General features: G+C 35.9%; 1 protein-coding gene across 4 annotated transcripts in view; it reads right to left on the bottom strand.

Moving 5' to 3' along the window:
* EXOC6 (exocyst complex component 6) overlaps positions 1–12,772 on the bottom strand; it is a 205,465-nt gene that overhangs the window by 110,631 nt on the left and 82,062 nt on the right. For all 4 annotated transcript variants that reach the window (XM_055334426.1, XM_055334428.1, XM_055334429.1 and 1 more), the window contains exons 13-14: positions 9,788–9,885; positions 3,867–3,972 (exon numbers count right to left, since the gene is read on the bottom strand). In XM_055334426.1, coding sequence (XP_055190401.1) covers positions 3,867–3,972; positions 9,788–9,885 — 204 coding nt within the window. The remainder of the gene's footprint in view (positions 1–3,866; positions 3,973–9,787; positions 9,886–12,772) is intronic.

The following is a 12,772-nucleotide window of genomic DNA, read 5'->3' as shown; positions in this document are numbered from 1 at the left end:
TAACACAAGAGTCAGGTTGGCCATGAAAGTTATGGGCCATCTTCCTGGCTCAGTATCGTCAATTAATTCTAAAGACTCACCTCATTCCCCTTCAGAAGGCTTGACACCAATTTAATAACATACCCATTTCATCCCATAACTCCTATAGTACCTTAACTGCAGTGTGGCCAATGATTCATAGAATGCCTTTTGGCTAAATTGCTTTATCAGCCAACATCTATTAGCAAATTCTCAGTCTCCAAAAGGCAAATTCTCTCTAAGATTTTTACACAAAGCCCCATTTATACTTAATGAATTCTAATCTATACTTCCATCTTCATGTTTATTGCAACCTAGCTTAACCAGTGAAATTACTCTCACTCACCAAGATGTCTAATGATCTCGTAGATGTTAAATCCAGTAGACTTTTCCAGCTCTCATGTTACCTAATTTATCTGAAGTATCTGACACAGTTCCCTCCTGCTTCTTAAATGATCTCTCCTTCCTTGGTACCCATGCCCCACACTGACTTTCCTCTTATTTCTCTACCTTCTCTGTATCTCTTCCTCTAGTCATCCCTTAAAACTATTGCCATGCCTTAGAGTTCTATCCCATGTCTTCTTTTCTTACCACACATATTCTCCTTGGATGATCTCATCTAACCTCATGACTTCAATCATCTTCCAAGTACCATTATCTCCCAAATCTACAACTCCAGACTAACTCTCCTGAAGTCCAAATCTATACAACTAACCACTACTTGGACACCTACCATTTGGCTGTGACATTTGGGACATACTCAGTAGATCCAACAGTGATTATCATCCTTTACTTCTAAATCTGCTCTTCCTGTGCTTCCTATCTTAGTGAATGCTACTATTCTTTAAGGCAGGAACTTGGCTATCATACATGGCCCTTCTATCTTCATCATCCCTCATATGCAAATAATCATCAACTCCTCTTGTTGCCCCTTCCTAAATATCTCTTTAAAAAAATTCCATGACCATAACTCCCACTCAAGTCACCAATCTCTCTCACCAAGATAACTGCAACAAACCCCTAGCTAGTTTCCCAGCCACTAATCTTCCTCTTCACCAATCCAATCTCCACACATTAGCCAGAGAGATAGAGAGCCTGATCTTGAAAGATAGAGAGAGAGAGAGAGAGAGAGAGAGAGAGAACATGTGAGTGGGAGAGTGGGAGCCAAGGAGGAGAAAAAATCTTAGGCAGGTTCCATGCTCAGCCAAAGCCCATCTCAGGGCTCAATCTCATGACTCTAAGATCATGACTTAAGCTGAACTTAAGAGTCTGACATTTAACTGACTGAGCCACCCAGGTGCCCCCAGAGAGATCTTTCAAAAGCACAAATTTGATTATGGTTTTACTGCTTAAAACCTTGTTGTAACCTCTCAGTAGCCCTCAGGATAAAGGCTGAATTCTCTAACATTGTTTACAAAGGCTATTATAGTCTGGCGCTTTCTACTTCATCTTCGTTTCCTGATCTTCATCTCTTATACTTTATCAACCTTGCACTTTATACTACAGAATTAGTCTTTTTGCATGCTGCTTGCTCCGTCTTAAGTAGTACCAACGTCTATGAATTGTAATTTCCTGTTTATCCCTCACTTGACTACAAGCTCCTTGAAAGCAGAGATGAAAAAATAACCAAATAGCACAGTGTCTACCATATAGCAGGTGAATCATAAATATGTGAATGAAAAAAAAAATAAAATAAAAATAAATATGTGAATGAACAAAGGAATTCTTAGGTATCTCCAGCACAAGGAAACTTACAACCGGCTGCTGATGAAAAATTCATATACAGCAGTGTCTCTCCAAAACTAGTAGGTTCAACCTTTCCAAATTTAGAAATCAATCAGGAGTACTACAAAAAACCAACCAAAAAGTTGCCATTCTTTAAAATCACTTGATAATGATGTAAGTGCTAACTTACCTCCAATTTATGTTCTACAGAATAATGAACTCAATACTATTTGAAAGATATTTCAGATTTAAGAATTTATTTTAATGACATTTAAAGACAGAATATGAATATGTTCTGGGTTTAGCAAAAGTATTCTAATTAAATTAGCCCAGTTATCCACAAAAAGGCAGATCTCTGCATATATGTGCAGTCTTACTATTTGTTCATATGTAATTTACACTGAAAATATAACTAGAGTTATCTGACAGTTTTACATCTTTTCTAATAGTTTTAATTGAAAATTATAGTCAAATTAGGAAAAAACTTGAGTTTATCCAATAATAATAAATAACTTTATGAGACTTCTTTTTAAGTTCACGCATTTTAATTTCCACAGCTTCTACTTCAACTCTAGTTCTTTTTTTAATAATATATGAACCAATGAATACAACTCCTAACGAGCTTAGTCCTAAGAGGTACTATATACTTTGGAAGCATTCTATAAGCAAAGTCAAACTTCCTTCTAACTATAAACCTACTTAGAATAATTTAGTGTAATTAGAAAAGACATTAAAGATTTTTTTTAAGATTTTATTTATATATTCATGACAGACACAGAGGGAGAGGGAGAGAGGGAGAGAGGGAGAGAGAGAGAGAGAGATAGAGAAGCAGGCTCCATGCAGGGAACCTGATGTGGGACTCAATCCCGGATCTCTAGGATCACACCCTAGGCTGAAGGCGGCGCTAAACCGTTGAGCCATCGGGGCTGCCCCATTAAAGATTATTTAGTTTAACCTTCTCATTTGACAGATGTGGCACAAGCGCCCAAATATGGTAAGTCATCTGCCCATAATAAGCCATAGGCAGAGCTGGCATGTGAACCTGGACCAAATCCAATGCTCTTTATACAGATGCTATACCCTAAATAAAAGTACTACCTGTAACTAAAACAAAATAAAACCAACCTACAACATGTAAAAAATTCTGATCTTTTGTGTATAATTAGAATATAACTATTATTATATATGTAATGGCAATCTTAGCTATAATCTAAAAGCTATGCATTTAATTACATGGTCTAGTTTAGTGACTATTACACATAATATGCCTAGTTAATGTATACCAAAAAATTAAAATTTACAGTCACAGGTTGCACAACTCACTCAAAATTCACTCATTCTTCTTCATTGTGAAGAAATAAAAATGCAGAGAAGAACTAAATTATAGAGTTGGAAAATAATAAAGATGAGTAAAAAGAAAAAAAATAAAAAAGTGACAACAGAAAATACAATATCCTTTTCCCAGGAGATCTGATCCTACACAGAGATACTGGATAGGTCCAATTGTGTACTTATGCATAGTATGAACACACATGTGCCATCATATGTATTCTCACAATACTCTACATGTAGTCTATTTTCTTTCTCTATCCTGTCTTTTGTTCAGACATCTTGACTCCAAAAATATATACTCCTACTCCAGGAAAAAATATACAGGCAGCAACCGCCTTTATACACCTCTTATTTAATGAAGATAAACTTTTTGCAAAAGTGTATGTCTAGAAAAGAAAACACAAAATAAGATCTTCCATAGTGATGAACATTTTAAATAAATTCTCCTCTCTTTCCCTAAAATATACTCTTATTCTTTTAATCTACTCAACATTTACTTTATCTAATTTGAAATCCACATAATGTAACTAATACCTGTCCTGGGAATCCACCTAACATTTGGGACAACTGCTCCTAATATCCCCAGGAAAGACCCTTCTTAACTTCACAAAAACAGTAGAAGTAGTAGCAATAACATAATCTTCAAAAGTTAACAAAACATAACTGATTTTCTCAAATAACAACAAAAGCCTCAAAAGAGGCTGCTGTCATTTACAATGTTAATATTATGTAGCAATAACTATTATGAATTTATGCTTAAGAAAATTCTTGAATTAAAAACTAGCTTGTACCTTTTCAAGGTCTGGATCTTGAAAGGGAAATTTACTGATGACTGCTTTATATTCTTCTTCATTAACAATAGGGATGGGACTATAATTATCTTCCTCAAAAATATCCCTGTTAAGAAGAAAGAGAGAATTGAAAAAAAAAATTTTTTTAAGATTTTATTTTATTTATTCATGATAGACACACACACACACACACACAGAGAGAGAGAGAGAGAGAGAGGCAGAGACACAGGCAGAGGGAGAAGCAGGCTCCATGCAGGGAGCCTGACATGAGACTCGATCCCTGGTCTCCAGGATCGCATCCTGGGCCAAAGGCAGGCACCAAACCGCTGCACCACCAAGGGATCCCCGAGAATTGAAAATTTAATATTAAAAAATGTATCACTAGAGTGATACAGGATAATACATTTTTTAAAAGACAATTACTGCAAAAGCATTTTTATTAGACAATTCTAAAATTCAATAACAAATAAACCTTGTCCCTCAAAATTCATATGTAATCTCTTCTTCCCACTTGTTTTACATCCTCTTAGCACTTTAGTTTTAGTTTTTTACTCCAGAACAATTCTTTTATTTACTTATTTAAACAATTCTTTTTTAAAAAGATTTATTTATTTATTAAGTAGTTGTGCTACTCAATTGCTGATCAAACTCACAACCCCGAGATCAAGAGTCACATGTTCCACCAACTGAGCCAGCCAGGCACCCCCTAGAACAATTCTTTAGATGTGCAGTCTGAACAAACTCATTATCTATAACTAAAATGAAGAGTATTCCAGTTGTATATCTTGATAGGACAATTCTCAAATTGTAAGTTTTTTCTCTCTTCCCAACTAGATTATAAGTTCCCAGAAGATGAAAACAATGTTCTCTATTTAGTCTTTCAAAACTGTTGTATTTACAAAAGGACCCCTTATATTTAGTAAGGTAGAAACAGTTACTACTCACTCAGTACCCATGTGCTCTCTACTACACAGCCCCTTTGCAAAGATGCAGAGTTCTATCATCAGTTTTGGCCATTGGGTTGTGAACAGAAGTGATAGGTATTGTTTCAAGTCTAAAACACTTACAAGCTAACTGTGTGAGTCTTTCCCATAGTGATAGGGGAGACCACATGCTGAGAATGTAGAAATACAAATGCAAACAGCCTGGATCGTGGACTACTAGACCCATTAGGGACTTCTATGGGAGAAATAAAATGTCTGCATTCATCTGCTTAGATATAGGGCATTTTTTGTTACTGTCACAAAACCCAAACTGTCCAAACATACTTGCTGTCCAATCATCAACTTTCTTTTAATCAACAGTTTAGCTTGACTAATATTTATTGAGCACCTATTGTGTGCCAGGCTCTCGGATAATTGTGATGAAAATTCCCTACTTCATGAAGATAAAGTCAAGATCTTTGTTCTCAACCTAATAGGAGATACAGATATGAAAACAAATAATAGTGTTTATAATAATGTACTATACATACAATAAAAGAGGTGTAAGGTTCAGAAATAGCACAAAGGAAGAAATGATTTAAGTTTATCAGGGTAGGAGGGGGGTATCTCATGGAAAGAGTTATAGAGAAGCCATGAGCTATGTAGGATCTTTCAAGATGAAAAAGAAATACTTCTAAAGAGATTATGGAAGAACAGCATTTCAGAAAGATGGAACATAACAAGCAAAAGCATTAGGGTAAAAAAAGTATGAATGTGGAAGGGAATAAACCACCGGTAGTGCAGCACTACTGGAGTATCTAGTATACAAAAGACATGGTGTAAATGAGGCCAGGCAGGTGGACAAACTGAGGCACCTAGATTTTATCCTGGAGTACCATTAATAGGTTTTAGGCAGAGAAATGTCACATGTCCACTATGTGGATGATAAACTGGAAAGGACAATAAGGCACAAAGAGGCCAGTGAGAAAAATTGAAGAATAATCTACATAAAAGGTGATGAGGATCTGAATTAAAGCTGTCCTAAGGCTGCCCTGGTGGCTCAGCAGTTTAGCGCCGCCTGCAGCCCAGGGCTTGATCCCGGAGACCAAAATCGAGTCCCAAGTTGGGCTCCCTGCAAGGAGCCTGCTTCTCCCTCTGCCTGTGTCTCTGCCTCTCTGTGTGTGTGTGTGTCTCTCATGAATAAATAAATAAAATCTTAAAAAAAAAAAAAAAGCTGTCCTAGTGGGGGCAGAAAAAAAGGGGCAAAAATAAGAGCTTTAAGAAGAAGAATATATAGACAGGATTTAAAAACTAAATGAGGATTATGAGGGAAGGTGTGATCTGGATGAATTTGCGGTTTCTAAATAGGGCAAATGGACAAATGATGTAAATGTCACCTCATTAGAGACATCTGCTGAGGTAAGGAATATAAGAGGATGATACAGCTTCAGCAATGGATGACTGATATCTCACTGATAAATGGGTCTGGGGTCTTGATGAGAGGCTGGAAATAAAAGCTCAGGTTTGTAAATTGTTACAGTACACGAAGTACTTACAATGAGATTGTTCGGGAGTAGGGAGGAATAAGACTCTTACTCACTTTAAATACTGTGAGAAGCTTCAACTAATTCTATTTCCTTCTAAATAGCACTTTAAAATAAGGAGTTAAAAGGAAAACTATACTTCAGAGAACAAACAGATGGTTATCAGAGGGAAGGTGGGTGGGCGATGGGTGAAATAGGTAAAGTGAATTAAGAGTACACTTATCTTGATAAACACTGAGTAACACAGAATCGCTGCACCACTATACTGCAAACCTGAAGCTAACATAACACTCTATGTTATAACACTAATTAAAATTCCAGTGTAGAAGACTACTAGAAGACCATAAACTATTTTACACAAATGCCAAGGAATCTATTAATATGCAAGGAAAGATAATTTATTGAATGTACATTCACATTCTGAAAATGTTAATGTAGTCTTAAAAGGGACTGTTTACTGAACTGAAGTCTATAAACATTTACTGAGTTCCTATGCTGTGTAAAGCACTATACTTGGGGCTAGGCAATCAAGAATATAAACAACACTGATGTTCACAATATAGTTAGAATCACACACAGATAACCTATAACAATAGTTAAGACTATAAATTCTATCACAGAAATAGCCAAGTCTTAATTATTCAGTACTGATAACTTTTACTTTTTTGCCATTGTTAGGCTGTCACTTCACTACTTGTAAAATCTTTGAAAATAAGGATAAGGATAAGAAAAGCTTAAATTCTGCTACTTCTCTTATTTGTTTCAAGATTTTATTTTTAAGTAATCTTTATACTTAAAGATTTATACTTTATACTTAAAGCCCCAACATGGGGCTCAAACTTACATCCCCAAGATCGAGTCACATACTCTACCACTTAAGCCAGCCAAGCAACCCTCTGCCACTTCTTAAAAATCTAAGCAAAAAGTGTGATCTATAAGGGATACTGAAAGTAGAAGCCAAATATACTTGAGAATTATGCATTATAAGTGACATGCTATCATCCATTATCCTCCCTGTCTACAATGGAAGATAACATTAATCCTATCTCCATCTAAATGAACCCATTAGCTTCCCAGAGAGAAAACAATACCTCATGGTCTCCTCAATCTTGGGGAACACTGACTACTAAAAGTTTGGGTTTTTTTTAAGATTTATTTTATTTATTAGAGAGAGAGAGAATGGGGCGGGGCGGGGAGGAGTGAGCAGAAGAGGCTCTCAAGCAGATGCTGCACTGAGCAACAGGGCTCCATCTCATGACCTTGAGATCATGAACTGAGCCAAAATCAAGAGTCAGACACTTAACCAACTGAGTCATCCAGGTGTCCCCTCATACTATATAAGTCTTATGATAAATAAGAGAAAATGGCTGGCTCAACACAAATCTATCAGCAATTGTAAAAATTTAAATAATCTTCTGAAGAGGGCAATAACATCAACCCTGTAACTGAAGATTATATGTGTGTGTGTGTATAAAGATTTTATATAGAAAGATGTCATATTATCATATTACATCATAGCATATACATTATAGATTACCAATAAGCACTACCTGTATTTCTAAAATACTAAAGATCAAAAATTGTTGACACTTATACATGTTTCATCAAGACTGTCAACTTTCCACTTGAGACAACATCCTGACAATATAACCCTTAAGGAATGTTAATACAAAAAGTGCAAATAAAAATTTATTTGGTTGATTTTATTTTTTTTTATTTGGTTGATTTTAATAAGCGTATCACCTTGTGAACACCTAAGTATTTTTAAAAGATTTTTATTACAATATTCAGAAGGTCAACACTACTCAGTTTTGAAAACTAATGAGGCAAATGCCAACCTACATTAAATTCTTTCATATATCCTCTGTTTTACTCTCATCAAGTATTATTGCCATGTCATTTCTATCATATTTGGATGACCTAGATGTAAGATCTCAAGACTTACAAGTTTTTTTGAAAGAAAAAAAGAAAGGAAGAAATGGAAAGAGGAAAGAGGGAAGAAGGGAAGGAGGAGAGAGGGGAAAAGAGTTTTAGAATTAGGGAACAGATTTCTCTTTTCACGGCAATACAAAATTATATAGATCTTAAAATACTTTGTCCATTCCCTACAAGCAAGTGATTAAAGCAAAAGTAATTTTCCTAATTAGATCCTTTAAAGATTTTATTTATTTATTCATGAGAGATAGAGAGAGAGAGAGGCAGAGACATAGGCAGAGGGAAAAGCAGATTGCCTGCAGGAAGCGTGATGCGGGACTCAAGCCCAGGAACCTGGGATCATGACCTGAGCCAAAGGCAGAAGCTCAACCTCTGAACCACCCACATGCCCCTGAGCCACCCATGTGCCCCACCTTAAAGATTTTTACTCTAGTTGTTTGTAAAAATAGCACTTTCTTCAAATAAAATTTAAAATTTATAAATCTCTATTTCTTTTTTTTTTAATTTTTATTTATGATAGTCACACACACACACACACAGAGAGAGAGAGAGAGAGAGAAGCAGAGACATAGGCAGAGGGAGAAGCAGGCTCCAAGCACCAGGAGCCCGATGTGGGATTCGATCCCGTGTCTCCAGGATCGCGCCCTGGGCCAAAGGCAGGCGGTAAACCACTGCGCCACCCAGGGATCTCTAAATCTCTATTTCTAATACTAAATACCTTTGAATACTTACAGCCTTATATCTATTTATTGGGGGAAAAAATTCAGAGATTAGAACTAAAAGCAGTACAATTAAAAATTTATTATAAACTGTTCAGCCACTGTGGAAAAATTAGTATGCCAGTTCCTCAACTTATTAAACATATATCTGCTATATAATCCATCAATCCCACTTCTGGATATATACCCCAAAGAAATGAAAACATGAACTCAAACATATATTTGTACATCAGTGTTCACAGCAGCATTACTTGTAACAGCAAAAGGTGCATATGACCCAAATACCCACACAGATGGATAAATAAAACGTGGTAATATCCATATAAATGGAACTGAATTATTCAGCCTTGAAAAAGAATGAGATACTGATACAAACTACAACATGGATGGACCTTGAAAATATTATGTTAAGTGAAATAATCCAAATACAAAAAAACAGACAAACATGTATGAGTCCACTTATATGAAGTACCTAGAGTAGACAAATTCATAGAAACAAAGTAGAATGGTGATTGCCAGGGAGTAGAAGGGACTAGAGAGTTAATGTTCAATTGATATAGTTTCAGTTTGGGAAGATGAAAAAGTTCTGAAGGATAGTGGGGATGGATGCAATAATATAAATGTACTTAATATCATGAAACTGTACATTTTAAAAAGGTTAAAACGGCAAAATTTGCTATGTATATTTTACAATAAAAAATTATTGTAAGCATTTCTCATTGCTAATGTAAAATCAATCACTTTATCATCTGACAAACTTTTTCACTGTTACATTAAGGTTTTATGGCTTTTAGACTAACCTGAAAACTCCAGCCCATTTCTTAAGAAGTGTTTCATTGTATTGATCTCTTATTTCAAATAAAAGGTCAAAAAGTCGGTTCACTGGAAAACCATAACCCTAAAACACAACAAAAGCAGATAAGCAAGTCAAATAAGTAAAGATATATTCATTAGAGAAATGTTGGGAATACTAAATAATTGTTTAAAAGTGATCACTATATCATATTGTATGTCATTCCAACAGTATGAAAAGAAGATATCCTTTTGACTCTCTACTAGATTGCATTAGGTAAGAAAGAGCCTATAAAGAGTTTTATGAAGCTGGAATAATGTTTCCATTTCTTCTCTCTCTTTTCAGTCTGGATTACATTGTTAACCTTAAAAAGTATCAGAAGTCAAAACTGGAGAAAAAGTTCAAGATAAGTGATCTACATAATGGCGTCTTGGAAAGTGGTCCCTAAAAAGGATAAAAGAAGAAAAGGGAATATATTTTGTCTGAAACACGTTGGCTTCCTTTTGCACCTTCAATTTAAGATCAACTTCACTGTAGAGGGAAAATGTACATCTCTGCATCAAACATACACTCTCCAAAACTTTATTACTTTCTAAACCCAAAGTCGTTGAAATTTTACCCATTTCAGTACCAAACATTTCTTAACCTCACAGAGTTGTCCCTTTTCCCTTCAAGGTTTCCCTCCTCTTTATTCTTAATCCTACCCCTGCAGGAACTACTCCAAGGCCTATCTATTCACTGTTGTCTTTAACTTCCACTAGTTCCTTTCTCTTAGCTAGATAAATATGCTAATTACCTCCCAACTTTAAACCAAGTAAGAAAAAACAAAAAAGCCCTTCTACTACAATCTGCCATTCCTATTCCTTTAAAACTGCAACAATGTCACAGATTACCTCCTAAATATAAAAGTCAATATCTTACTCTACCTCTTTTAAAATTTGTCTGCTTTGAATTCTGTAACACCACTCTCTCTCCTTTGTTCTCCTCTTATCTATGAAGTCCTTCAGTTTCCCTTTTTCTTCTATCTCTATCCTTACATTCTTCCTCTAGGTCTCTAGCATAATCTGAAATCTACTGACCTCAAACACTATTTTCTCTGATTATTCTGAATCTACATCTCTAGTTATGCCTCTGGAAGTTCCAAATATTTAATTCCAACACCTGTTAGATATCTCCAGTCAGTCTGCCAAGAAGCATGCTAGAATTAACTTATTTCTTCCCTTTCCAGCTAAACAAAGTGTTTTTCCTATTTCCTGTGTAATAGTTCTACCATCAATCCAGTTTATCAGGTAAGAAACTTGAAAAAAACATCTAAATGACCCCACAGACAAACATATCTAATCATTTACCAAATTCTTTTGATTTTATCTCCTTCACAAATCTCAAATCTGTCATTCTTCTCCATCACTTATTTTTTTTCCAGAAGTATTCCCAGTGCCACTGCTTTATTTCAGTCCTTCACAACTCTCGCCTAGACCAGTAAGAGCTTCCTAAACTGAAGTTCCAACCATCTGTCTCTTTCAACTCAATCTATTGTCAAGACTCCAAATTATCATTTAAAGTACAAATCTGATCATGTCATTCCACTGGTTAAAAACTACCAAAGGCTTATTACTAAAGTCCCACAAGTCCTGCCATAATTTGGGTTAAACTACCTTGTCAGGTTCATTACCACTATTTGCCTTTCTGTGCTCACACCCATCTACTATAGTTTCTTTCACAATCAAGCTGCTTGACCAATCTCATGCTCATCATACTATCCTTCCATCTATAGTTTACACATGCTATTTAATTTTCTCTGCCATTCATGGCCCTTTCTTGATATGTACTTGCTGAACTCATCTTTTAAATTCCAACTCACATTTCAACTTTCGATACAGACTTTCCCAACTCCTGGCATCAAAGTTAGATATTCCATCTTCTGCAAGCCCAAAGCTTTTTAATATACTGCTATGTTAATATGTCCTATACATCTTGTTTACAACTAAACTGTAAATTTCTTGAAGGATTTTTATATCCCTACTGTCTTACTGATTTTTAAGTCTGTATCGTTTTACACATCACCTAGCTACTAGCATATGGTGGGTGCTCCAAAAATGTTAGTGCATGAATCATAAATGTTTACTTATTTTTTTTAAAGATTTTATTTATTTATTCATGGGGGGGGGGGGGGAGAAACACAGGCAGAGGGAGAAGCAGGCTCCATGCAGGGAGCCCGACAGGGGACTCGATCCTGGGTCTCCAGGATCACACCGTGAGCCAAAGGCAGGCGTTTAAACCGCTGAGCCACCCAGGCTGTCCTAAATGTTTACTTCTGATTGCTTATTAGGCAATAAACAAAACTATAATATGCTGGTGTTACTTGTTAATGTTATTTAGTCAGCTTTAAATAATAAAATGAAATATGAAAAGAAAATTTTCCTTAGGGTGGCAAAGTGTCAATTTTAAAAAGTAAATATCAAGCAATATTTCTTAGTTTTTATGAAAAGACCCTCCCCAATTCTTCAATTAAAAGGTACAACTTGGAACATCCCTGGGTGGCTCAGCGGTTTAGCGCCTGCCTTCGGCCCAGGGCATGATCCTGGAGTCCAAGAATTGAGTCCCGCATCGGGCTCCTTGCATGGAGCCTGCTTCTCTCTCTGCCTCTCTCTATGTGTTTCTCATGAATAAATAAATAAAATCTTAAAAAAAAAAAAAAAGGTACAACCTGGAGGGGGGGCACCCAGGCAGCTCAGTTAAATGTCCATCTCTTAATTTTCACACAGGTCATGATCTCAGGGTTGTCAGGCTCTGTACCGGGTGTGGAGCCTACTGGATATTCTCTTTCCCTCTGCCCCTCCCCACCTCCCTCACTAAAAAAATAATAACTTGAGAAGTCAGCATTTATTAATTATGTATAAGGCCCACAGAGTATGCAGCCTGTCAATTTTCACTGGAATGAAAATACTGCAGGATTTCTGAATAAGTAAGTAATAAAGGAGTTTGTCCATAT

Source organism: Nyctereutes procyonoides, unplaced genomic scaffold (genome assembly GCF_905146905.1).
Source record: "Nyctereutes procyonoides isolate TBG_1078 unplaced genomic scaffold, NYPRO_anot_genome, whole genome shotgun sequence".
In the NCBI taxonomy this organism is placed as follows: Eukaryota; Metazoa; Chordata; class Mammalia; order Carnivora; family Canidae; genus Nyctereutes; species Nyctereutes procyonoides.
The sequence above is the reverse complement of the archived record's forward strand: the minus strand, read 5'-3'. Positions and strand labels throughout refer to the sequence as shown.